General features: G+C 42.6%; 1 protein-coding gene across 3 annotated transcripts in view; it reads right to left on the bottom strand.

The window, feature by feature from the left end:
• Positions 1–9,160: 9,160 nt before the first annotated feature.
• Positions 9,161–27,079, bottom strand: part of ddx46 (DEAD-box helicase 46) — a 55,080-nt gene continuing 37,161 nt past the window's right edge. For 2 of the 3 annotated variants that reach the window (XM_033029321.1, XM_033029322.1), the window contains exons 16-24: positions 24,634–24,796; positions 23,978–24,171; positions 23,729–23,866; positions 21,319–21,468; positions 20,961–21,134; positions 13,921–14,139; positions 12,463–12,607; positions 10,991–11,064; positions 9,161–9,544 (exon numbers count right to left, since the gene is read on the bottom strand). In XM_033029321.1, coding sequence (XP_032885212.1) covers positions 9,497–9,544; positions 10,991–11,064; positions 12,463–12,607; positions 13,921–14,139; positions 20,961–21,134; positions 21,319–21,468; positions 23,729–23,866; positions 23,978–24,171; positions 24,634–24,796 — 1,305 coding nt within the window. In that variant the 3' untranslated portion in view covers positions 9,161–9,496. The remainder of the gene's footprint in view (positions 9,545–10,990; positions 11,065–12,462; positions 12,608–13,920; positions 14,140–20,960; positions 21,135–21,318; positions 21,469–23,728; positions 23,867–23,977; positions 24,172–24,633; positions 24,797–27,079) is intronic. The other variant, XM_033029323.1, reaches the window with a different exon arrangement.

Below are 27,079 nucleotides of genomic sequence, written 5' to 3'. Positions count from 1 at the left end.
AAAGTAGGAGAACTTCTTCAAGATAGGCATAGGAGAACTGAAGTAGGGTTTCGGCCCGAAATATTGCCTATTTCCTTCGCTCCATAGATGCTGCTGCACCCGCTGAGTTTCTCCAGCTTTTTTGTGTACCTAAAGGTAATGCTAACCTTGCTGATCATTTTGTTTTTGAATTGATTTATCTTTATAAAGTTGTGATGTGAACTGTTAAATAAAAATGGTAAATAACCAATGTATAGCTAGGGTTAGGGTCAGGGTCAGTCGGTCGGGCTTGCCGATGGATGCTGTGGGGGATCGGTCGGGCTGTCGGTCCGCCGGTGGATGGTGAGAGTGGTTGGACGGCCAGTGAGCTCCGCGAGGGGTCGGTCGGGCAGTTGGTAGGCCGTGAGTGCTGCGAGGGGTTGGTCGGGCTGTCGGCCGGCCCGTGTTGCAACGAGCGAGCGGGCGGACTGACGGAGCCGGCGCTATGGCGCGTGCAAGACAATGCTGCTCCCCACCATCATCACCACGACAATCCAGAAGGGCATGTTGGCCGAGGTGGACTCGCTGAGCGGCCACACGTACGGAGCCCGCAGCCAGTCCCAAAGCGGCTCCAGCTCCAGCCGTAGGCAGCTCCGGAAGGAGGACGAGTTAGGGTTAGTACAGGGTTAGGCATTTTCCTCTCAGTGGAAGATGCCTTCGCCTTCCCCCAGCCTGGCACTGCTCCAGTCCCACTATGGCTGTGACCCCCACTCTGCACACTGGCAGTCAGTGGGGTTCAGTAAACGGGTTGAATCCAGAAGAACTGCCCTCACCCATTAATTAGGCTGGTTCAGGAGCCGGACCTCTGCGGCAGTCTCATTCAAAAAACACAAGTATATTAACATTATTTTTATATAATATAATTATACATAAATATATATTAGTCATATTTATGTCATATATATGTATATATATGTGTGTGCGTGTGTGTGTACATATATATATATATATATATATGTACATATATATATATGTATATATATATATATATGTATATGTGCATATGTATATATATGTATATATATATTTATATGGGCACTAGATGGCGCTTATTTTTTTAATCTCATTTTCTAATTAGTTTAATTAATTAATGTGCAACTTTTTGCACTGACGAGTTATGAATTCCTTCTCAATTATATTTTATCTAAATCTGTGCAAAATTTCATGTAGTTCGAAGACATGGGTCACGACAGTTGATTACTAGACACATTTTTGTTGCTCGGTCCACAGCCGAATGAGATTGGAAAATGTGTCAACTACAAAGGGACGTCACAGGGGTGTGTGGTCAGGGGTGTGTGCTCAGTCCCCTGCTCTACTCAGTCTGTACCCATCACTGTGTAGCCAGACACAGTTCCAACTCCATCCTTCAATTTGCTGACGACACAACCGTTATTGGATGAATTACAGATAATGATGTGTAAGTATAGGAGGGAGAACAATGGTCTGATTGAATGGTGCCAGAACAACCTTGCTTTCAATTCATTTAGTGCGGCACAGTGGTAGAGTTGCTGTCTTACTGCACCAGCCACCTGCATTTGATCCTGACTACGGGTGCTGTCTGTACGGAGTTTGTACGTTCCCCCTGAAACCATGTTAGCTTTCTCCAGGCGCTCCGGTTTCCTCCCAATAGACAATAGGTGCAGGAGTAGGCCATTCGGCCCCTCGAGCCATTCAATGTGATCGTGGCTGATCATCCACAATCAGTACCCCGTTCCTGCCTTCTCCATAAATCCCCTGACTCCGCTATCTTTAAGAGCCCTATCAAGCTCTCTCTTTAAAGTATCCAGAGAACCGGCCTCCTGAGGCAGAGAATTCCACAGACTCAACTCTCCGTGTGGAAAAAGTGTTTCCTCATCTCCGTTCTAAATGCCTTACCCCTTATTCTTAATGCCTCATGCTCCAAAGGCATACAGGTATGTGGATTAATTGGTTTCAGTAAAAAAAAAAAAAATTGTCCCGTGCTGGTGTATGGAGGGTGATCGCTGGTTGGTGTGGACTCAGTAGGCCGGAGGGCTACTAAGCTGTATTGTTAAAGCATAAAGTCTCAAGTCAGTGAGACCAAGGAGTTGATTGTTGACTCCAGAAAAGGAATCTAGAAGAAGAATCTGTCTTCATTGATACATGGTGGATTCATCGATAATTCATTTGCAGGATAAATGACTCTAAAAATGTGCTTATTGTGGCCTTGTCAAACATAAGGGTTAGCACTACACGCTACGAATCCCAGCTGTGGAGACACTGGTATCGTTGTCTCGTTGTAGGACATTGATCATTCTTTTAATCTGGATTTTTAATTCATGTATTGTGTTTTTTTTAATATATAATTTATGATGCTTTTATAAGTGATATACTAAGATTTTATATGTACTTTATATTTTTTAATATGCAATGCATTTTTATGTAATGTTGCCCCTTGTCTGGACCTCGAGTCCATAATGAAGTTTATTATAAATTATTATTATTATTATTATTATGGTGGAGAGATTCATTGATGGTGGTGGAGAGAGTCAATAACTTCAAGTTCCTGGACGTGAATATCTCTGAAGATATATCCTGGGCACACTATATTGATGCAATCATAATGAAAGCCCATCAATGCATCTACTTCCTTGGAATATTGAGGAGATACAGTATGTTTATTAATACTCTTTTAAACTTCTAAAGGTGTACAGTAGAGAGCATATTGACTGGTTGTATGGCAAGGTTGAAGAGTGCACGATAGAAGTCACGGCTAAATATACACGGCTAAGTAGACTGGAGCTGCATTTCTCCGCAAAAGATGATGACAGGGTTATTTAAATGTATTAGTAAAATATATAACATGTAAACTCAGAAGACTTTTAGACTTTAGAGATACAGTCTAAAGTCTGTAGAACTTTAGACTGTAAAGTTAAAGTTTACATTTCCTTCGGCCTGCGTCGACCAGCAATCACCCCGTACACTAGCACGATCGTACACACCAGGGACAATTTACAATTTTTATCAAAGGCAACTAACCTACAAACCTGTTTGAGAAGGAACCGCAGATGCTGGAAAATCGAAGATAGACAAAAATGCTGGAGAAACTCAGCGGGTGCAGCAGCATCTATGGAGCGAAGGAAATAGGCAACGTTTCGGCCTGAAACGTTGCCCATTTCCTTCGCTGCATAAATGCTGCCTCCCCCGTTGAGTTTCTCCAGCATTTTTGTCTACCCAACCCACAAACCTGTGGAATTGTGGAAGGAAACCGGAGCACCCGGAGAAAACCCAAGGCGGTCACCGGGAGAATGTACAAACTCCGTACTGACAGCACCTATAGACAGGATCAAACCCGGGTCTCTGGCGCTGTAAGGCAGCAACTCTATCGCTGCGCCACCGTGCTGCCCAGAAATTTAATATTTTGTGTACAATCACTTATTTATAATTTATCTTTATATTCATTAAAAATAATAAGTTGTATCCTTCCAACTCAGGCATAGATTTATATTTTTACTGGATCAGATATTTATTCAGTTTGGCAAGGAAAATAATTAATTATTCAGGGTACAATATTTATTTGATTTCTCAGGGAAATTATTCCAAGCAAATTGAATGTATTTATTCAACTGGTCAGTTATGTTACTTATTTTTTCAAGGCTTCATTATTCTATGCATGTCCTGGAATCCAACAAACACACACTCATTCACTGTTGAAAATAAGTTATACTTAAACACAATCTAGTCAGCACTCATTTGTTTAATTACTGTGCATTTATTCCATCTGTTCTGGAATAACAACTCAAAGCAAAGCTAATTTGAAAAAGCAATTTAGTAAAATTACTCCTGAGCTTCATTGTTTTTTTTGATGTTTCCACTGGTACATTCAAGAACATCCATTCATTGTGCATCATTACAATTTGATTGCACCTGGGTTACACCCAATTCTTACTTATTTTAATTCGACCAAATAAATCTTTTTTGCCGTTCTAAACAAATGCTACATCTTTTAAATGAACACATTGTAGCGACACCTACTGGCGCCTGTGGGTAGTCGAACCCTGCGGTTGGCTACCTCGGACAGGTGACCGTGGGGAGGGGTTTGTTTCGCGCGCTTTTCAGGGCAAGCCCAATCATTCTGTTTACCACCATTGTGGTAGTAGCACTGTCTCAAGATTACCTATGTTTTCACCTTGCTTTCGTAATAAAGTCTTTGAAATCAACATACCGTCTCGACTCGCTAAACTGGTGATCCCGACGCGCCCAATTGATATTGGACACCGTCATGCAGGATGCCGCAGTTCCCGACGCCCATCATGGGCGCTGTCAGACTCAAGCTGCTGTTGTTCTGGCCCGAACAGCCTCAAGTGTGGTTCGCGCACGTGGAGGCGCAGTTCCACCTGCGCCGTAGTCGTTGATTAAACCAAATATTTCCACGTCGTAGGGTCCCTTACGCAGGAGTCAGCTTTCCGATTGCTGCCCTTCCTGCAGAACCCACCCTCGACCGCCAAGTATGAAGGCCTCAAGGCCCTCCTCCTACACACTTTCGGGTTCAGCCGCCAGGATCGCGCCGCCCGCCACCTGCACATGGACGGCTTGGGAGATCGCAAGCCGTCTGTACTCATGGCCGGGAAACTCGCCCTCATGGCCACCGTCCGTGCCTGCTGTTCGAGCAGGCATTCTTAGAACAGATGCCACATGACATCCGCCTCATGCTCGCAGGCGTGGATTTCGCCGATCCTCTGCAGCTCGCCGAACGGGCCGACGAACTTTGGTTGACGAAGCAACAAGATGGTGGCACCATTAACCGTGTGTCTGCACCAGCGCACCCTTCACCCCAGCCTGACCGTGACAAGGTCCCGCACACGAGTTCCAATGCGGAGCCACAGCAGCGACCCGGGACCGTTGGTGCTTCTATCATTTCCGATGGGGCATGGAGGCGCAACGTTGCCGTCAGCCCGGCGCGTTTCAGGGAAATGCCTCGGCCGATCGTCTGTAGAGGCGATCACGATCGGCCCGAACAACCGCCTCTATGTCCGCGACCGCCACTCCGGCTGACGCTTTCTCGTGGACTCCGGTGCAATTATCAGCATCCTCCCTGCAACCGGGCGTGACACTCCCACAACCGTGCTGGTAAGCGGGGCCCTGTGCTGACAGCCGTCAACAGGAGCACCATCCGAATTAACGGTACGCGGACCCTCTCACTCACCTTCGACTCCCGCCCGTACGAGTGGCCGTTTATCGTGGCAGACCTCGCCCAGCCGCTCATACGGGCTGATTTCCTGTGTGCGTTTTCCCTCGTCGTGGATATATTGGGCGGTTGCATGACTCCGCGATCGGCTATCGGCTCCAGCACGCCGCGGCCCCCGCCCCCACCCGACTCACAGCTCAGCGTTGTCGCCGAGGTCAATGGTCCATACCCCTCCCTGCTCTCTGACTTTCCTGAGCTCCTGACACCCCGTTTCAGTGGGACGGCCCCTAAACACGGGGTCAGACACCACATCCCCACCATGGGTCCTCCGGTACATGCCCGGGCGCGCCACCTCCCGCCGGACAAGCTGCGCATTGTCTGCAGTGCATGTGCCCACGGTGTTGCAAAAATGTGCCTATGTTTTTATTTGCAGGGACGCTCATCGTTCGCCATTGCGAGTTTACGAGGGGCCATTCTGGGTGCTGCGATCTGGGGTCGCCACGTTCACCGTGGACGTGAGAGGCTGGGAGGAGTTTGTCTCTGTCTCAAACCCGCTCACGTGGATGTGGACAGCCCGGTTGTTGTTGCTTCGTAGAGGTCGTCCACCGGCCGTTCCACCCGCACTGAGTGTGCCTGTTTCCCATGCCCCGTTGCCGGATTCCGGCCCTGTTTCGCCGGTCCCCCATGTTATGCCCGCCCCGCCTTCGCTGACCACGCGTTCTGGTAGTTGCGTCTGGGTCCCCGCTCGGTCCCCAGCCCAGGTTCTCAAGATTACCGTTGTTTTCACCTTACTTTCGAAATAAAGTCTTGAAATCAACCTCCCGTCTCGATTCGCTAAAACATTACACAAAGTTTTTGCACTGAAAGATCTGTTACAATTGTTCCAATCTATTTTCATTGTCCTAAGCATTGCTTCATCAGGACAGACCAGACTGTATGTTTACACAAGTCCAATCTGCTTCAATTCTATCGACCTCTGGGTTATGGGCCCACCATGTTCCCATTCTGCGTTGTTGTCATCTTAATGACAGGGGTTGGGAGCATTCAGTCTAGTTGACTTCACCACTCTTCTTGAAATTATGGAGTGTTACCATCCAGAAATACAATAACTCAACTGGCTGTAACGAAACAAGTATAGCAACAATTAAAGTTCCAGAACATTTTGTTTCATGTTTTCAGTATCATGGAAGAGAAATTAGTTTGTTTAGAGTGTATTTACATGACTCCGAAAATTAATAGGGCTGTCTAGCTGATGGGACGACATATTACTGATTGAGTGTGACAAACCAAGTGGTAGAAACAGTGCTGGCACTCCTGTAGTTTCAGTTACCTAGTATTATTTGTATGTAAACATCACTCTGAAAATGAGCTCACTAGTTTAAACCTGAATATGCCAGATGGTAAAGTAATGTAGACTCTAGATTTACAGCGTGGGTACAGGCTTAACCACCCACCTAGTCTGCGCCGGCCAGCGATCACCCCGTACACCAGCCCTATCCTACACACGAGAGAAAATTTACAATTTTTACCAAAGCCAATTAATCTCCAAACCTGTACATCTTTGGAATATGGGAGGAAATGAGAGCACCCAATGAAAACCCACGCGGTCACATGGAGAATGTACAAATTCTCTGCAGACAGCACCTGTAGTCAGGATCGAACCCGGGTGTCTGGTGCTATAAGGCCGCAACTCTACCACTATGCCATCTCCTGATATAACACAAGAGCTTCCTCCTGGGATATAGGATATGGTAAGAGACAAAATGCCTAGAAATGTATCTTAGTCTGCAGTGCTAACTCAATGGAATGAACTTCCTTGCCTCCACTATACAGTAATTTGGTGCTACTAGCTGTGAATGAACTGCAGGACATTCATTCAGGAATTCTTGAAAGCAGAAGTTCCAAGTAATTAAGCTGTGAAACAAAAGGCACATGTGATTCTAAGTTTTAGTATTAAGAGCACTTAACAAGAAATCAAACTCATATCAATCATTGAGCCATTTTTCACTGTTGATTTTCACAATCTGTATAAACCATTACCACCTACTCCACAGCCAACAATGAACCATTGTGCGCTTCACCTTTCCTTAATCATCGTTGCTTTTTGCATGTCTTTCATTCATTTGTTCTGTGTACTTTGTATATCTCTTGTTTCCCTTTCGGGGGGAAAGTCTGAAGTCTGACTCTCAGTCTGAAGAAGGGTCCTGACCCGAAACGTCACCCATTCCTTTTCTCCAGAGATGCTGCCTGACGGCTGAGTTACTCCAGCATTTTGTCTATCTACAATCATTGATGATGCTACATTTAGAATAGGCTGTATATTTTTTTTAAATGAGACATATTGGCCAGGATTCAGCCTGCACTTACCTAGCATTCCATTTCTCCACCCCTGGGAGTCAGGTAGCAAGATGTCAATGATGAGCAGGCCTCAGATGTTGTATTAAGTTTCTGTTCTGAAAACGTCCTGTCGCGAATGGACAGACTTCAAGCTGGAGTTGGGAGCCACTATTCCTGTTAAAACTGGCAGGCTTCAATAACTCTTTTCAAAATAACTTATTTATTTAAAGGCATTTTACATCTTTTAATTTGTATAAATAATGGACATAATTGAAATTAGTTATCGTTAAAGCACTAAGCAATAATTAAAAGCAATAACAGTCCATCACAGGCTTCTTCCTTCCTTCCATACACTCCCACGTTCATGGTGTCTTGCATCAGGAAGGCTAGAGGTAGTGATAAAGATGGCCATTCCCTTTTCTCTTTTCCATCTTCTGGATGTCCAGACTTAAGAACAGCTTCTTCCCCACTGCTCTCGGACTTCTGAACCAAATCAGCTCTTTCGCACACCCTTCCCAGAGGTGCTTTCACATATTCTTACTCATTGGGCCTTCTTCATGTTTCAGTCCGAAGAAGGGTTTCGACCTGAAATGTCACCCATCCCTTTTCTCCAGAGTTGCTGCCTGACCCGTTGAGTTACTCCAGCATTTTGTGTCTGCTCTTATTCTTAACTCTATCTCGTTTTATTTTTCCACCATTGCACGTGATTAAGACTGCACTCCAATATTTGCACCATTCTGCTGTTTTGCACTCATCGTTGCATTTATTACCATTCTACTCTTTATGAAATTCACATGAACATGGAATTTCATTGCATTCTGGTATATATGAAACTATCCCCCCTCCTCTCTATCTCCCCTCCTCACTCTCCCCCCCCCCTCCCCCCGCCTCTCTCCCCCCAGCCTTTCTCTTCCTCCCCCGGCATCCTTCTTCCTCCCCCCTCCCTCTCCCCCTTTCCCCACCCCTCTCTCCCCTCCCCCAACGGTCTATATATCCTAAAAGTGTTGTGAAAAAGACTCCTCCTGGTTTTCAAGTCCTAGATCTTGCTTCATTTACAGATAGAAGATTCAATCACCAGTCTGAGCCCACTTCATTTGGGATGCAGCGAGCAATTATTACAACATATTATTACATCAATTATTACCACAATTATTACAAGATAGAGCTCTTAAAGATAGCGTAGTCAAGGGATATGGGTAGAAGGCAGGAACGGGGTACTGATTGTGGATGATCAGCCATGATCACAGTGAATGGCGGTGCTGCCTCGAATGACGAAAGGCCTACTCCTGCACCAATTGTCTATTGTTTACGGAATATCCAAGAATGTGCGAGATTTTCTTCATCATCAAAATAATGTGGATTTTCTCTAAGAAAAACAAATTCTTCATGCAGAAATTAAAATGTAAAAAGCGACTCAGTGTGAGTCTTTGATTAGTTTTAAAATACTTCTTATTTTTAAGATTAAAAAAGACTCCATCCCCATCATAAACCCCTCCCCCCCCCCCCAAAAAAAAATCAGACTTTATGGACATCTTAAAACTCACGTTGAACCATTGACAAGGGGATGAGAAATGTAACATCCAAAAGAGCACACGATGATTATCATCGTTATCATTTCGAACAAATATTACAAGTTCGGTGATTAACGAAGCACTGAAATTAAACATAATATTCATTTTATTTGACTTTCTTGACATTTCTGTAATCCAAGGATACAAAATGCAACATTTTTTTACACTTCAAAAGCATAAGTACTTTTTGTCCACTTACAATAAGTTGGTTTTAGGGAAAATCTAACATCAGAAAACTATTACTGTAGAACCACAGTTTCCAGAAATTCACAAATTCTACAGATTGTGTAGAATAGCAAAAAAAAATAAAAAATTCAAATGTATTGTAATTTTAACATTATGGAGAGAATAAATCAATGAAAGCACAATAATAAACTACGTTAAAATCAATTTGTATACGTGTAACATACATTTTACAGGATTCCTACAAAACCTTGTATCGGCCACGGTTCGTTGGCTGGTATGAATTTTGCTGGAACAAAAAAACAAATGTTAATAAGTTACGGTGCTAACATGTGGATTTTCCAGAATATTATTATTATTTTTTAATCATTACCAAAATTCAAATCCCCATCAAAATAAACTTTAAATCCCTTATTTATGGGTGCGTTGAACAAAGAAGCGTCCTGACCCAAAACGTCGCCTATCCATTTCCCCCCCCAACGATGCTGCCTGACCCACTGAGCTACTCCAGCACTGTGTGTTTCCTCCAAAAAGAAAATAGTGCTGGAGTGTATTTTCTTCATAGTAAAGAAATTCATCAAAATGCCATCCATTTTGGATCAAAATCCATCAAAACAAAAGCCACCGGTAAATAGGTCAGAAAACAATAAAAATTGATGGTTTATTGAAACTTTTGAGAAAATGGAATACTCATTTAGAATAAATGCTCGCCATACTGTTCATGTCCACATCCCATGAACAAATTAAAAAGCCGACATATACAATTCAGCTTACTGTAAGTGTTGAGTGCAAATTCATTATGCTTCCTAGCAAGAAAAATGTAAATCTGAGAGGATTTGAAATGTCGGGAAATTTTATTTGAAGATTATTTGAAGATTACATAGCAAAAAGTCGATAGGAATGTTTAATACCATCAGGATAAATAGAAGTGAAGCATTATTAATGGTCAAGAATAAGATACTACTTTCAGGAGATTTAGATGATTGTAGAAGAAACTTCTTTACTAGAAGCTGTGATGCTGTGGAATTCACTTCCGGCAGAAACGGTGCAGAAAAATGACTGAGCCAGATGTATAATTCAATGATGGAAAAGGAATTCAAAGGACATGAGACCAGCGTGTATGTAATTAAGAAGTATTTGGTTTTGTGGAGAATAAATATCAACATGAAGTGACTTTGCAACATGCTACTTCTCTATCTTTGTGTCCCTTTTTCCCCCACTGAGAGTAGGGAAGATTCAAACAAGAGGACATGACTTGAGAATTATGGGACAGACGTTTAGGGGTAACATGAGGGGGAACTTCTTTACTCAGAGAGTGGTAGCTGTGTGGAATGAGCTTCCAGTGGAGGTGGTGGAGGCAGGTTCGATTTTATCATTTAAAAATAAATTGGATAGTTATATGGACAGGAAAGGAATGGAGGGTTATGGTCTGAGTGCAGGTAGATGGGACTAGGGGAGAATAAGTGTTCGGCACGGACTAGAAGGGCCGAGATGGCCTGTTTCCGTGCTGTAATTGTTATATGGTTATATAGTTAATCACAGAATGGTAATATTTTCCATGTTACAGAAACTGAAACATAATATTAATTCACATAAAGCTTACTTTTTCACATATGTGTTGGAAGACTGAGCTTTTATCCAATCAAAAGATAATTCTATCTTGTGATTTTTGTTAAAAGTATTTAGAAGATTGTGATATATTAAAAAATAAATAAAGTTCCATTAAGGCTCTTACCAGTCTGATGAGTTCTTCTTTAATAAGTCTTGTAATCTCAGCTTTAGCTTTCTGAACAGCCAATTCACTCGCACCTGAGAAATAGAGGATTGAAAAGAATGTATATTGATCAGTAAGAGGGTCGTCAAGTGGGCAATCAAATAATACATTACAAATAAAACAAAAAGGAGAAGCGTAAACCATCATTCAAGAGAGAATGTCATTTGAAACAAAGATACACACAAAAAGCTGGAGTAACTCAGTGGGTCTCAGACAGCATCTCTGGAGAAAAGGAATAGGTGACGTTACGAGTGGCGACCCTTCTTCAGTCATTTGGACCAAGGCAGTTTCGGGCAGATCATGAAATGGCCTAACTGAGCACCTTGATAAATGGTGAGTTGTGACAGCATTGTAGTGAGTCTGGGATTGCATATAGACTAGACGGAATAAGGTGTCAAATCTCCTTCCATAATGGACATTAGGCTGTTGATTAATTTTAATGATGAATACGATTATTTCATGACCTCAGTTACCAATGTGAAAGGTTGCTGGTGTTGGCAGGGTGGTCTGTGGAAAACAGACAGGAATGCAGAGTTGAAGCAGCTGAGGTTATGCTGGTGCTCACATTACAACAGGTTCTTTGAATTTTCTTCACTTCAATTTCCCACCCAGAATTCTACTTGCGTTGTGCTCTGCTGTCTTTTTACCAAAGTAGTCAAACAGATTAAAACTGGATACAGACCTACTGAAAAACTGACAAAATGTTAACTGTTTTTCTCTCCAGATCCTGCCTGACCTGCTGAGTATTTCCAACAATCTCTGCTTTATTTCAGATAACCAGCACCTGGAGTATTTTGCTTTTATAAAACATGCAAGTTAGATTTTGCTGAAACGCCTGGAGGATTATGTGCATTTATTCCACACCTGAAGGAAACTGAAACGAGGTTTGGAAAAATGGAGGAGGACTGACCAAATTGTGTGCCTTCCACCACAGTGATGAATGCTGTGGTGGATGTTTGTGTTAAATTTTTATTGTGTATTCTTTTGTATTGTACCGCTGCTGGCAAATTCATTTCACTGCACTTTTATGTGCAAGTGACGAATAAAACTTGACTTGACTTGGCTTGGGTGGCACAGTCGGGCAGCGGTTGAGTTGCTGCCTCAGAGCCAGAGACCCAGGTATGATCCTGACTGTGTGTGCTGTCTGTATGGAGTTTGTACATTCACCCTGTGATCGTGTGGGTTTTCTCCAGGTGCTCCGATCTCCTCCCAAAGACGTACCGGTTTGTAGGTTAATTGGCTTAGGTAAAATATTAAATTGTCTCTTGTGTGTAGGATAGTGCTAGTGTACAGGGTGATCTCTGGTCAGCGCGGATTCGGGGGGTCAAAGGGCCAGTTTCCGTGCTGTATCTCTAAAGTCTAAAGAAACTATTGTAGTCTTTGAAATCATTGCCCAAAGCAATGATTTTGCAAATATAATCATCTTTGCTTACTTTCAATCGCAAGGTATATTTTCCGTTCTCCTTCTTTTGGCTCTTTTCCTGGAGGGAAGTAAGTGCCTCTAATGGTGATGGCAGCTTCTGAATATTCACTGATCCGCTGCAGGGCTTCTTTGGAGGTGACCTTCCACCTGGCCGTCTGTAAAAGATTCAGCTCAAAATGAGAAGCTATTTAAATAATCTTAAACAATTAAAGAGGCCGGCACAGTGACGCGGCAGTAGGGTTGCTGCTTTACAGCGCCAGAGACCTTGGTTCCGATCCTGACTATGGGTGCTTTCTGCAGTTCTCCCCGTGACCACATGGGTTTCTCAAGATGCTCCGGTTTCCTCCCACATTCCAAAGGCGTGCATGTTTGTAGGATAATTGGCTTCTGTAAATTGCCCCGAGTGTGTAGGATGCAAAAGTGGAATAACATAGAACCAGTGTATGAACCAGGGTGATCATTGGTCTATTTTCATGCTCTATCTCAATATTAACCTGTTAACAATGGAACTAAATAATGGAAGATCCACTTAAATGGAGAAACACAGGATGAGGCAACTCGAATATCCCAAAAATGGCAGAGTGGTCAAAGATCAAAAACCCATCAATCTTAGGGAATATTGTTTAGAGCTATTTTAATATTCTGGGGAGGTAGAACAAGTCAACAAATTATGAGAAAGGTGGCCAAGAATGCTGGAAGCAACAATCCATTATGGTCAATGTTCATGTTAGAGGCAAAGATTAAACGGATAAGGGGAGAGTTTTAAAATGGCATTTGATGGTCAAAATTAAAGGAATTTTGTAGACTGGGATATTAGTTAGCTAGTGGGCAACTTGTCATTCCAAACGTTGCAAAGACGATGCAGTTGGAAAACAAAGATTGTCAGGAACACAACCTCTTCTTCATCTAAGTTGCAATTCAATTTAATATATGCTTTAATAATTTTAGATTACAAAATAACAATTAATCTCAGTCAACTATTGACCTTGATCATCTTGCAGAAAAGTTACCAACTTCTATATTATTTTGTGTCCATATAAAAAGTTTACTCTTGAAAAATGCAACCACAAATTAAATCTAATCCTGCTATGTGCTATATTTTTCTATGTTCTGTGTAATACTTATGCCATTTATGATCTTATGACTTTATGAATACTGAAGACAGTGAGACTGAAAAAGAACGCAAGGTCAGATGAGGAAAGATACAAGCAAGCAGTCAGAGATGACTATGCTGGCGGCCACTACAGTGGAGGTCAATAGACAGTTTTTGATAATGGTTTTTAGATGTGATTAACATATGGGCATTTAGTTCATCACATGAATGTAATAATTTTCATGCATTAATTGAAAATCTGTATAACATCCGATAAATTCCATTGATAGGTATTATTAAGGCATCCAAGCTTTCAGCAGTAACAAGTCCAGTCAACTTGTAATTTTAATCCCCATCCACCCAAGAACCACGTACCTGTGGAAAGTCATTTATCTCAAGCTCTTCTTCATATCTTTTGAATGATTCTGTTTGTGCATTTTCTGGTTTCTCGTCTTCTTGTTTTTCTGCTGGCACGTAGTTGAGCTTGGCGTTGATCTTTTCTGCTTTCTGCTCGGCAATTGTTTTAGCAGAGACGGTCGGCGCCTGGAGAGTCCGCCCCCTCATTATAGCGTTTGTGGCCTGCTGCATTACATCCTGGATTTAAAAAGGGGTAGGGGGGGGGGAATGTATTAAACTGTAATATAAAAAGTATAGCACATGATTTGGGACGCTTCAGATTCATATTTATAATGGCACTTATCAGAACCCATAGTGCACGTTCACAATCTTACCTTTTCAAATTCTCAAGCTGAGTTGTGCCACAATGTACAATGTTATGCACATTCTTACACAATTTAATAACATAAAAACGAAGCACTTTTCTGCCCTTCTCTACACTCCATTTAAGGTGAATCGGAAAATGACTTTTGTCAAGGTTGTCAGAAGAATCCATTAAAACAGACTGACACAGATTCTACTCCACCCTCCCCTCACCCCTCCACCCCTTTCCTTTAATAGAACCAATTTTCACAGCTCCAATACACAAAGTGGAAACTTATCCTATGAGTTTCTGAGTTTAGATTGTCGTCACGTGTACCGAGCGAGGTACAGTGAAAAGCTTTGATTGCATGTACAAATACGTGATCTATATCACGTCAAGTAACAAAAAAAAAGTAGTTTAATTTTCTATGAAAGGTAGATAAAAATGCTGGAGAAATTCAGCAGGTGAGGCAGGATCTGTGGAGCGAAGGAATAGGTGATGTTTCGGGTTGAGACCCTTCTTTTCTATGAAGTACTTTAGGTTCTGCTCCACTGCATGAATGAAAGTTTCATGTTTTTTTGAAAAACTTGATGTCAGAACATCTGAACCTCCAGGCTCATGAACAGGTGCCAATTCACCCCAGTAGTCCTATTTGTAGTCTCCTTTCATACTCTGCCTTGAAGAATGAGACTCTCAAACATCTCGAAAACTGAAAAGAATCCAGATGCTGGAAATCTGCAATAACAACAGAATTTGCTGGAAAACTCAACAGGTCCGGCAGCAGCTTTGAAAAGAGAAACAGAGGGAACTCAGACCAAAAAATATGAACTCTGTTTTTCTTTCCACATTTCCAGCATTTTCCATTTTTATTTCAGGCACACCATTCATTCCGTATTAACATCAGATGGCAAATTCCATAATTCTGCATAAAGAAATATTACAGGAGTTTTAAATTTAATTATTACCCCTATCCACAAGAATCAAATTCATGGGTACACAAGGAACTGCAGATGGCGGCTTACGAAATAAACCTCAAAGTGCTGGAGTAACTCATTATCGCTGGAGGTCATAGAAATGCGATGTTTCAGTTTGGGACCATCCTTCAGACTCAGGTTCAAATTAATGATAGATACCACAACCAAGATTGATCCATTAGATGTTTCCATTCACAAACTTCAATCCGAAAGAAATGAAACTGTCACCAACATTGTGAATCTATAAAGCTTCTAAGCCAGTTTTTTTCGATACAGCATGAAAACAGGACCTTTAGTCCACCGAGTCTGCGCCGACCAGCAATCTCTGTACACTTCTAATTTTATGATGAACACTACGAGACTAGGGATAATTTACAGAAGCCAAATTAACCTACAAACCTGTAAGCAGAGCTGCCAAGTTTTGTCAGAGCATTTCTGTATTCTAGTAGGTACATTTCTAGTACCAGTATTTTGTTGAGGAAATCAGTATTTTTACGCAGTACCATTTTGCTGAAAATTTTTTTTTTTTAATGTGCGGTCATACCCACATAAGAGTACAAGAATGCATAACTTTAATACCAATTGACATGTCTTCTATGCACCCTACTTGACAGTGCATTCATTGCCATCTCTTTGCATACTTCTGTTTGAACGGCTGCTTCCTGCTTTTAGCACCAGATGATGATATAGAAGCCATTTTGGAAGCCTCCCTCTCTCGCTCTCTCTCCCCCCTTCCTCTTTCCCTCGCTCTCCCTCCCTCCCACTCTCTCCCTCCCCATCTTCCTCCCTCTCTCCTTCCTTTTTTCTCCCTCCCTCTCTCTCTTATTCCCTCCCTCCCTCTCACTCCCTCTCCTTCTCCCTCCCCGAACAGTCTGTTACCCATAGCGCTGTGGCCATAGTGCTATGAGTAAAGGCAATAGCTCTCCAGCTGGTAGCGCTATAATTAGAACCTATAGCGCTGTTCGTTTAAATTCCCACGCGCTAAACTGACAGCGCTGCTTAAATCTGTAGCGGGACAGGCAGATCAAAGCTTACAAAAATAATTATCCAGATCTTGAAATTTAAAATACTAATAGATTTAATCTGCTATAATTTTTAGAGTTACAACGTGACTTTTTATATCCTTGCATTTTTTAACCAGCAAGATGAAACAGGAAGTCGGGCCGATTTAAAAAAAAATCCGTATTTTACAAAGCAAATCCATAAATCCATACATTATCGCATTTCCGTACAAAAAATGGAAAATCCGTACTACTTGGCAGCTCTGCGTAAGTCTTTGGAGGTGTGAGAGGAAACCAGAGCACCCGGGGAAAACCTATGCAGTCACAAGGAGAATGTACAAACTCTATAAACAGTAACGTTAGTCAGGATCGAGATCGGATCTCTGGCACTGTCAGGTAGCAACTCTACCTCTGCTCCATACAAATTCCTTATCAACCCGGACATAAGGTAACAAAAATAAATCTGCTTTGCTCAATTTACTTCCTGTAATGGTACATCTGCACAGTATTTTCTTACAGAAACAAAACATTTGGACAGTGCTCAGACCTGTCTAGAATCAAGATTTGCGAGCTTAGAAATAGTTCTCGCCTTCAAAAGACACATGATAATGTTGATGAGGGGAGTGGGAGCCTACATGTTTTATGCACAGGATCTCGTAGTATTCTACTGCACAGAAGGCCCAAGAGAGGTTATAATTGTAGGCCATTGAAGGGGAAGAAAGTTAAAGTAAGGTAAGAAATATGTTGAAGGCTAGAGTTCAGGGACAAGAGATGGTACAGACTAGGAGAGTCAACAAAGGAGGACTATGGTAGGGAAAAGTAAAAGGAAGGGTTGCGGTAACATCAGGACTTGAGGACTTGAATTGTTGAAGTGTTGGAGTAACTCAGCGGGTCAGGCAGCATCCCTGGAGAACATGGATAGGTTAGGTTTCAGGTCAGTACTCTTCTGAGATCAATCTGAAGAAGGATCCTGACCCGAAATGTTACCGATCAATGTTCTCCAGAGATGCTGCCTGACCCGCTGAGTTACTCCAGCACTTTGTGTCCCTGATTCAATCCTGACTATAGGTACTGACTCTATGGAGTTTGTACGTTCTTCCTGTGACCGCGTGGGATTTCTCCGGGTGCTCCAGTTTCCTTCCACACTCCAAGGATGTACAAGTTTGTAGATCAATTGGCTTTTGTAAATTGTCCCTGGTGTGTCCCTACAGATGTGTAATTCAACATCTGCAGTTCCTGGTTTCTAAATTTCGGAGTCATGTTCCATTCAGATCTTTTTCTTCTTTCTAACATCCATTGTTTTTGGATTTTCAAACTCGTGCTCTAGTTGCACGCAATTATTACCACCTGAAACATCAATTGGCTGCCTTGTTTATGAGTAGTAAGTACTTGCAGCTGCTGCTAGGTACTTTTATGAAGTTGTGAACAAGGTCCGGTTAGCAATTATACGTTAGCTGAATCACATTTCTGACCTGCTGGTGCACAGCGGGCAACCAAGTTAAATAAACGTGCAGTGGACACTGTTTTCCACAGTAACTCGAAGCAGAATACGAATGAAAGAGCCATCACATATTAATACACTGCTAAAGCAACAGAGCACCATTAATTTTACAAATTTTCATCTGGGTATATTTGGCTTTTTCATATACAACACTGTCTATTTCTGAGGCTGATTTATGGTATATACAAGATTCAATTAAATTTATTTGATGATATTTCCAGAGAATGCAGAACAGTATTTTTTTATGTGATCTCAAAATGGAGAAAACTCATGTTAATATAAATATGTATCTTTGTTCTGTTCCAATGTAATTTTCTTTTTACAATTTTAGAGTCATTGTGTCATACAGCACAGAAACTGACCTTTCAGCCTAATTCTTGGTCCATGCTGACCAAAATGTTTAAGATAGTCCCACCTGCTCATGTTTGGCCCTTGGACTTTCAGAAGGCTTTCGACAAGGTCCCACATAAGAGATTAGTACACAAACTTAAAGCACACGGTATTGGGGGTTCAGTATTGATGTGGATAGAGAACTGGCTGGCAGACAGGAAGCAAAGAGTAGGAGTAAACGGGTCCTTTTCACAATGGCAGGCAGTGACTAGTGGGGTACCGCAAGGCTCAGTGCTGGGACCCCAGCTATTTACAATATATATTAATGAATTGGACGAGGGAATTGAATGCAATATCTCCAAGTTTGCGGATGACAAGCTGGGGGGCAGTGTTAGCTGTGAGGAGGATGCTAGGAGGCTGCAAGGTGACTTGGATAGGCTGGGTGAGTGGGCAAATGCATGGCAGATGCAGTATAATGTGGATAAATGTGAGGTTATCCACTTTGCTGGCAAAAACAGGAAAGTAGACTATTATCTGAATGGTGGCCGATTAGGAAAAGGGGAGATGCAACGAGACCTGGGTGTCATGGTACACCAGTCATTGAAAGTAGGCATGCAGGTGCAGCAGGCAGTGAAGAAAGCGAATGGTATGTTAGCATTCATAGCAAAAGGATTTGAGTATAGGAGCAGGGAGGTTCTACTGCAGTTGTACAGGGTCTTGGTGAGACCACACCTGGAGTATGGCGTACAGTTTTGGTTTCCTAATCTGAGGAAAGACATTCTTGCCATAGAGGGAGTACAGAGAAGGTTCACCAGACTGATTCCTGGGATGTCAGGACTTTCATATGAAGAAAGACTGGATAGACTCGGCTTGTACTCGCTAGAATTTAGAAGATTGAGGGGGGATCTTATAGAAACTTACAAAATTCTTAAGGGGTTGGACAGGCTAGATGCAGGAAGATTGTTCCCGATGTTGGGGAAGTCCAGAACAAGGGGTCACAGTTTAAGGATAAGGGGGAAATCTTTTAGGACCGAGATGAGGAAAACATTTTTCACACAGAGAGTGGTGAATCTCTGGAATTCTCTGCCACAGAAGGTAGTTGAGGCCAGTTCATTGGCTATATTTAAGAGGGAGTTAGATGTGGCCCTTGTGGCTAAAGGGATCAGGGGGTATGGAGAGAAGGCAGGTACAGGATACTGAGTTGGATGATCAGCTATGATCTTATTGAATGGCGGTGCAGGCTCGAAGGGCCGAATGGCCTACTCCTGCACCTATTTTCTATGTTTCTATCCCTTTCCTACCCATGTACCATGGTGGCACAGTTGGCAGGGTTACTTCCTTACATCTTCAGAGACCTGGATTTGATCCTGATTACGGATGCTGTCTGTATGGAGTTTATACGTTCTCCTTGTGACCGTGTGGGTTTTTTCAGGGTTTTTTCCGAATTCCTCCCACACTCCTAAAAGGCGTACAGGATTGTAGGTTAATTGGCTTCTGTAAATTGTCAATTGCCTCTAGTGTGTAGGATAGTGCTGGTATACGGGGTGATTGCAAAGGCCCGTTTCCACGCTGTGTCTCTAAAGTAAAGTCTACTGTACCAAGTGTTTTATGTATCTGTTCAAATGTCTATCCACGTAAGCTTAGTTTAGAGATACAGCGCGGAAACAGGCCCGTCGGCCCACCGGGTCCGCGCCGACCAGCGATCCCCGCATATCAACACTATCCTACACCCACTAGGGACAATTTTTACATTTACCAAGCCAATTACTCTACAATCCTGTACGTCTTTGGAGTGTGGGAGGAAACCGAATATCTCGGAGAAAACCCGCGCAGATCACGTACAAACTCCGTACGAGACAGCACCCATAGTCAGGATCGAACCCGAGGCTCCAACGCTGCATTCGCTGTCAGGCAGCAACTCTACCACTAAGCCACCGTGACTGTAAAATGTTCAAGTATCAAACGTAGCGGTAAAAGTACTAAAGTAGTATGGTCTGGCTCTCTTGGACGATGATGTATCCAACAATAGCAATTTACTAAGAAGAATCATTTGACAGGTTTTCACCAAATAATCAGTTTCCCACATTATAAGAATGCGAAAACCACATGATATCATGGATTAACTGAATTCAGGGAACAGTTTACTGCGATTCCTAGGATGATGTCCTAATATTAATAAAATGCTGTCAACTATGATCACTCACTGACACGGATATCCAAGTAATATACAATTTCAAATAATAGAACAATATCAAACATCTTTATACTTTATATTCTTTCTGTAGAATTGGATAGTTTTGAATGAATTAGATGAGCGAAGGTGGTATAACTCCATCAGGTTACACTTGATGTCAACAGGTTATATTTTGGGTTCTGTGATTTAACAAGGTTGAATACAGATCATGGAAACAATGTAATGCTAAGTTTTCACGTTTTTCTTACAACTTCTCGTATTTTCCACATCTTGGTTCTTGGTTCTTGGTTTCTTGGTCCTCCAAAATATTCCAAATGGAATTTAAACTGGAGGTGGTGGAGGGAGGACTTAAGCCAGAAAGGGTTATTGGGAAGAAAGAGCTACTTTAAATTTAGTTGCATCTGGTTGGGTAACTATAGGAGGGTGGAGATTATTCCATGCTTTAATTGTGCGGGGGAAGAACGAATTGCTGTACACATCTGTCTTTGTAGCTGGGATCACAAATTGGATCGAATGCCCTCGTCTGCTCCTAATTTGTTTGGGTTTGGTGTAGGTCTTGTAATCTATGTCGAGCTGACCATTTAACATCTCATTTTCAGTTAAATGAGAAAATGAATCTCACTTTCAGTTAACCGTATTTTAATTCAACTGAAGATTATATTAAAATGGTTCCAACCGGTTAATAAGCCACCGATTTACATTAGACACATATTACCTGTGCTTCTGCACCAAGGTTCTTCTGGGCATTGATCTTCAATGCCAACCGCTTGGCAATCTCCAGCTTCTCTGCATTGCCAGCAGATGGCACCGGGGTGTTAGAAGATCCTGGCATGGCCATATCTTTTACCCGCTTCTTGGAATTGAACATGCTCTCAATTTGCTCATCAATCTGCAAAGAACCAAACGATACAGCACATCAAGATGCAGTGAAGTTTGAATTGAACAAGCAATTCAAATGCGTTTGCTACTATAGGTGATCTGAACAGACTAAATTCAAAGTTGATAGTAAGGGAACTTGGCAATGTACATAATTCCCATCGTCAATACTTCCACAGATAGCCTTACGCACTTACATCAACCGCAGTGTCCTCATCATCAGAATCCTGCAAACCTAGAGCTGCTTTCTGTAGTTTCTTTCTTTCGTTAGCCAGGACCTGTTCGGTCTCATCAAATTTAAACCCCTTCCCGGAGAAGCCACTAGACTTCTTTATCGTCTTTCCTTCCTTAAGAAAACATAAAAGAAGTGGTTAACAAGATCAAAGTTGTTGCTTCTTATTTTAGTCTTTAAAACAGGGGTCGGCAACCTACGGTCCCCGGGCCGATAGGCGGGCGCCCCGAGCGCGGCCGTGCTCTGGCGGTACTGCATCCTGCGCAAAGCCGCCGGCACGGCCGTGCACCTTCTGTGAACACGTTTAAGAAAAGAACTGCAGATGCTGGAAAAATCGAAGGTAGACAAAAATGCTGGAGAAACACAGCGGGGTTAGCCCTGCAAAGATTGCATGAGGCTGCCTCACCCGCTGAGTTTCTCCAGCATTTTTGTCCATCTTTTTTGTTGCCTGCCATCCGGGGCGGGATCCATGTGTACACGTGATAGATGTGGCCCGCCATCTGCTCACAGACATGCGTCTCGGCTCCTAGGTAGAACAAGGTTACCGACTCCTGCTTTAAAATTTAGGTCCTTTTCAAACAGACCTTTCATGTATGTATAGGAAGGAACTGCAGATGCTGGTTTACACCAAAGATAGACACAAATGCTAGAATAACTCAGCGGGTCAGGCAGCATCTCTGAAGAAAAGGAGATGACGACGTTTCGGTCGGAATCCTTCTTCAGATTCAAGGAAGCCTGACCCAATAGACAATTGGTGCAGGAGTAGGTCATTCGGCCTTTCAAGCCAGCATTGCCATTCAATGTGATCATGGCTGATCATCCACAATCAGTACCCCGTTCCTGCCTTCTCCCCATATCTTCAAGAGCCCTATCTAGCTCTTTCTTGAAAGTATCCAGAGAACCGGCCTCTACCGCCCTATGAGTCAGAGAATTCCACAGACTCACAAGTGTGTGAAAAAAGTGTTTCCTCATTGCCGTGCAAAATTGCTTACCCCTTCAGGGCCTGTCCCACTGCGGGGACCTAATTCGCGAGTTTAGAAGAGTTTCCCCTCGACATACTCGCAGCGTGGTCGACACGAGGTCCTAGGACCCACAGCCCCATTTATATCAACGGGTCGATGGTTGAAAGGGTCAAGAGCTTCAAATTCCTGGGCGTGCACATCTCTGAAGCTCTTTCCTGGTCCGAGAAAACTAATGCAATTATCAAGAAAGCTCATCAGCGCCTCTACTTCCTGAGAAGATTAAGGAGAGTCGGTTTGTCAAGAAAGACTCTCTCTAACTTCTACAGGTGCACAGTAGAGAGCATGCTGACCGGTTGCATCGTGGCTTGGTTCGGCAATTTGAGCGCCCTGGAGAGGAAAAGACTACAAAAAGTAGTAAACACTGCCCAGTCCATCATCGGCTCTGACCTTCCTTCCAACGAGGGGATTTCGCTGCCTCAAAAAGGCTGGCAGTATCATCAAAGACCCACACCATCCTGGCCACACACTCATCTCCCTGCTACCTTCAGGTAGAAGGCACAGGAGCCTGAAGACTGCAACAACCAGGTTCACTAATAGCTACTTCCCCACAGCCATCAGGCTATTAAACCTGGTTTGGACAAAACTCTGATTATTAATAACCCATTTTCTGTTATTTGCACTTTATCAGTTTATTTATTCATGTGTGTATATATTTATATTATGGTATATGGACACACTTATCTGTTTTGTAGTAAATGCCTACTATGTTCTGTGTGCTGAAGCAAAGCAAGAATTTAATTGTCCTATACAGGGACACATGACAATAAATTCACTTGAACTTGAACTTGTAACTCTCCTTCATGCTCGAGAGTAGTCCCCTTTATTGTTAAATTGTGGCCCCTAGTTCTGGACTCCCCCAACGTCGGGAACATGTTTCCTGCCTCTAGCGTGTCCAAACCTTTAATAATCTTATATGTTTTAATAAGATCCCCTCTCATCCTTCTAAATTCCAGAGTATACAAGCCCAGCCCCTCCATTCTCTCAGCATATGACGGCCCCGCCATCCCAGGAATTAACCTGGTGAATCTGCGCTGCACTCCCTCAATAGCAAGAAGGTCCTTCTTCAAATTTGGAGACCAAAACTGCACACAATACTCCAGGTGTGGTCTCAGTAGAGCCCTGTACAACTGTAGAAGGATCTCTTTGCTCCTATACTCAACTCCTCTTGTTATAAAAACGTCACCTACTCTTATTCTCCAGAGAGGTTGCCTGACCCGCTGAGTTCCTCCAGCATTTTGTGTCTATTTTTTGTATACCTATATTTGAATATAAATACCCTGCAGCATTTTCCTACCAATAGACAAGATGACAATTTTTGAAACCACTTATACGATTTATCATAATTACACTTACTGCCTTTTGCTGTTCTTTGAAATCAGTCCATAGCTTTTCCAGCTCGGGTGGAACAGAATTTCCTGATAATTCTAATGCTTTAATTATATCACCTGCATATCGAGATTGTTCCTCAGTGATGAATGTATATGCAAACCCCTACAAAAGAAAAAGAGTTCTATTAGCAAAATAGCAAAACAGAATGCCATTTAATCAAATGTAACACACAGCAATTCAACGAAGCAAGATCTTTCATCTTTGTATACCCACTTTGTTACCAGCTCTTCCAGTGCGCCCAACTCGATGTACATAATCCTCGTAGTGATTCGGGCAACTGTAGTTAATAACAAGAATCATTTGTTTCACATCTAATCCTCGCGCTGCCACTGAAGTGGCCACAAGCAAGCGGCACACCCCAGTCTTGAAATCGTTGATTATACTGTCGCGATCATATTGATCGATACCTTCAAAACAACATAAACTGAAGATTATACGTCGGTTTAATCAATTGAGGAATGAGTTAAAATATTCAAGGACCTTAAACTCTGAAAACTGACCATACATAAACCCAAGGTAACACAGAAGGATTTTAAGGTTGCTGCTGGAAGCTGGGAAACCCATTGAAGTGGGTGCTGACTCGCTGGACTTCACGAGCTCAGTGAAGTATTGGGGCAGCCAACAGCACAGACCCCACGCCAGGTCCCTCTTGGTTTTCTCCCCCCCCGCCCCCCAGTGGATCCCTCTTTGTTCTCGGCAGCGTGTCCTAATGTCACCTCATGCTTCTGAATTTAAATGAAGCTTGACGTTCCCCACTAATAAGAAACAAACCCCACTCTCCGAGACCGTCTATTTAAGTAAAGGACAACAGGAAGAAAGTCACAAGAAAAATAAATAACAGGTATGATGTGGTAACTGAATATACGTACCGCCATGCAAGGACAGACAAGCGTAGGCTGCTCTCAACAAATCCTTCAGTAAACCATCAGCATGCTCCTGCTTGTCCACAAACACTATTACAGAACCAGTTTCTTGATAACGGCCTAAAAGTTCCAACAGCTTCAAAAACTTACTTTCTTCCTCTATGACAACCTGAGAAAAAGGAATAACTTTGGTTAAAGAATATTTGTATTATTTATGACCTTGAATGACAAAATGCAGTAATTGACTACACCTTACTTTTTCATTATCCTACTCAGTGGTAAAGCATGGAATTATCATAGCTGACATTTTCTCTTCCATGTGGCAGTCCTGGACATAGACAGAGATATGATAAGTTAATCTAGCTCTACCTTCACCCAACTACCTGTCTCAATCAATTCATCTTCCAGTGGTTATGTGTCAGACTCATCATTAACATTTGGGTAGAAAGGAACTGCAGATGCGGGTTTATACTGAAGATAGACACAGTGCTGGAGCAACTCAGCGGGTCAGGCAGCGTCTTTGCAGAAAAAGGATGGGTGACGTTTCGGGTCGGACCCCTTCTTCAGACTGAAAGTAAAGGGGAGGGAACTGGAGGAGGGTAAAGGCCAGGACAAGTCAGGGCTGGCAACAGATGACCGAGGAAGTGGCCCTTTGTTGGCTGGGGAAGAGATGGTAATGAAGGGATACAAGGATGCAAACAGTGGAAGTAGGAGGACGACTAGGGTGGGGGACGGGGAATGCAGGGGTTACAGAAGCTGCCCAAGTGAAATATAAGGTGCTGTTCTTCCAATTTGGCCTCACTCTGACAGTGGAGGAGGCCCAGGACAGAAAGGGCAATATGGGAACGGGAAGGGGAGTTAAAATGTTTTGCAACTGGGAGATCTCGTAGGTCAAGGCAGACTGAGCGTGTGTTCAGTGAAACAATGGGCCAGTCTGCGCTTGATCTCACTGTTATGAGAACATACCGAGAACAATGAATATAGTAGATGAGGTTGGAAGAGGTGCAAGTGAACCTCTGTCTAACCTGAAAGGACTGTCGGGGTCCCTGGGCAGAGTCGAGGGAGGACACGTGCTGCATCTCCTGCGGTTGCAGGGGAAAGTTCCTGAAGAGAGGGAGGTTTAGGTGGGAAGGGATGAGTGAACCAGAGAGTTGCAGAGTATACAGACTCTGAGGAAAGCAGAAAGGGGTGGAGATGGGAAGATGTGACGAATGGTGGGATCCCGTGAGAAGTGGCGATAATGTCGGAGAATGATGTGTTGTATGCAACAGCTGATGGGGTGCAGGGTGAGGACTAGGGGGACTCTGTCCCTGTTGAGACTAGGAGGAGAGGGAGCAAGAATGAAGCCACAGTATGCCTGCAACAGGGATTATTCGATGTACCCAAGAAAATTCAGAGATAGGGCTAGGGTCTGGTCTTTAAACCATTATTTTAAAATACTAGGGTGTCAATAGATTGTTGGTCTTTGAGATTTATCAGCTTTCAAACTCCAACCTATGCAGTACTATTTTTACTCGACTAACAGCGTTGGTCAATTAAATCCTTACTTTCTCTTGTCAGCCATGATATGAATCATTTCTTCTTTAGCAATTCTGTTCCTTCAAGGAATAGATATTTTAGGCAACTCAGCTGATGTATTATTTCTTTATCAGTTTAATTTAGTTCATTTATTGTCACGTAAACAAAGACAGTGAAATGTTTGTTCGTGCTATCTGGTATCATACACTAGATCCTCTTTTGGAACAGCACGCAGAGAGTCACCATGTTCTGGCTCCAACTTGCATCTTCAAAATCTCTGAAAAGTTCGATCTTGGCCCAACAAGATATGCACTTTCTTATTTTCTTACTTTAAGGTCCGTTGTTTTCAAGTTAACCATTGCTTATCCATCATCAAACTTTTCAACTTATTCACCAGTCAACTATTTCCAACTCTCCTTTCATACCTTATTTATCTTTATTGCGATTTAAGTGCTTACGTTTTGTATTGAACCATGTCATTTTCAAGCCCAGTGTAAAATTCTATCATATTATAGCCATTGTTTCCCAATGGCCACTGGAAGTAAAATTATCAATTAACCTTTTCTTCCTGCATAAAACAAGGTTCAAAGCTATCTTTTTCCCCAGTTGGTTCCACAATGCATTGATCTAGTAAAACATTTGGTAAGTATTCCTTGAATTAATTTGTCGTAGAAAAATTAGGTTTGTGCACATTAGGTTGGAGTCTAACATCATTTCTGTATTACACCTGCAATTCAAACCTCTAATTTCTTACCCATACATGCCAATATCACAATTCTTGTGGTCTATAGATAATTTCAACCTCCTTTACCGTATCTCAGCTTCACCCAGCTTGATTCCAAACATCAACTGTCAAACTAAGATAATATCTCACAAATGCACTGATGTTTTCCCTCATACATAATCTAACATCACCCCCTCTCGCTTTTGAATT

This window comes from Amblyraja radiata, chromosome 11, assembly GCF_010909765.2.
Source record: "Amblyraja radiata isolate CabotCenter1 chromosome 11, sAmbRad1.1.pri, whole genome shotgun sequence".
In the NCBI taxonomy this organism is placed as follows: domain Eukaryota; kingdom Metazoa; phylum Chordata; class Chondrichthyes; order Rajiformes; family Rajidae; genus Amblyraja; species Amblyraja radiata.
This window is presented reverse-complemented; position numbering and strand designations above follow the sequence as displayed.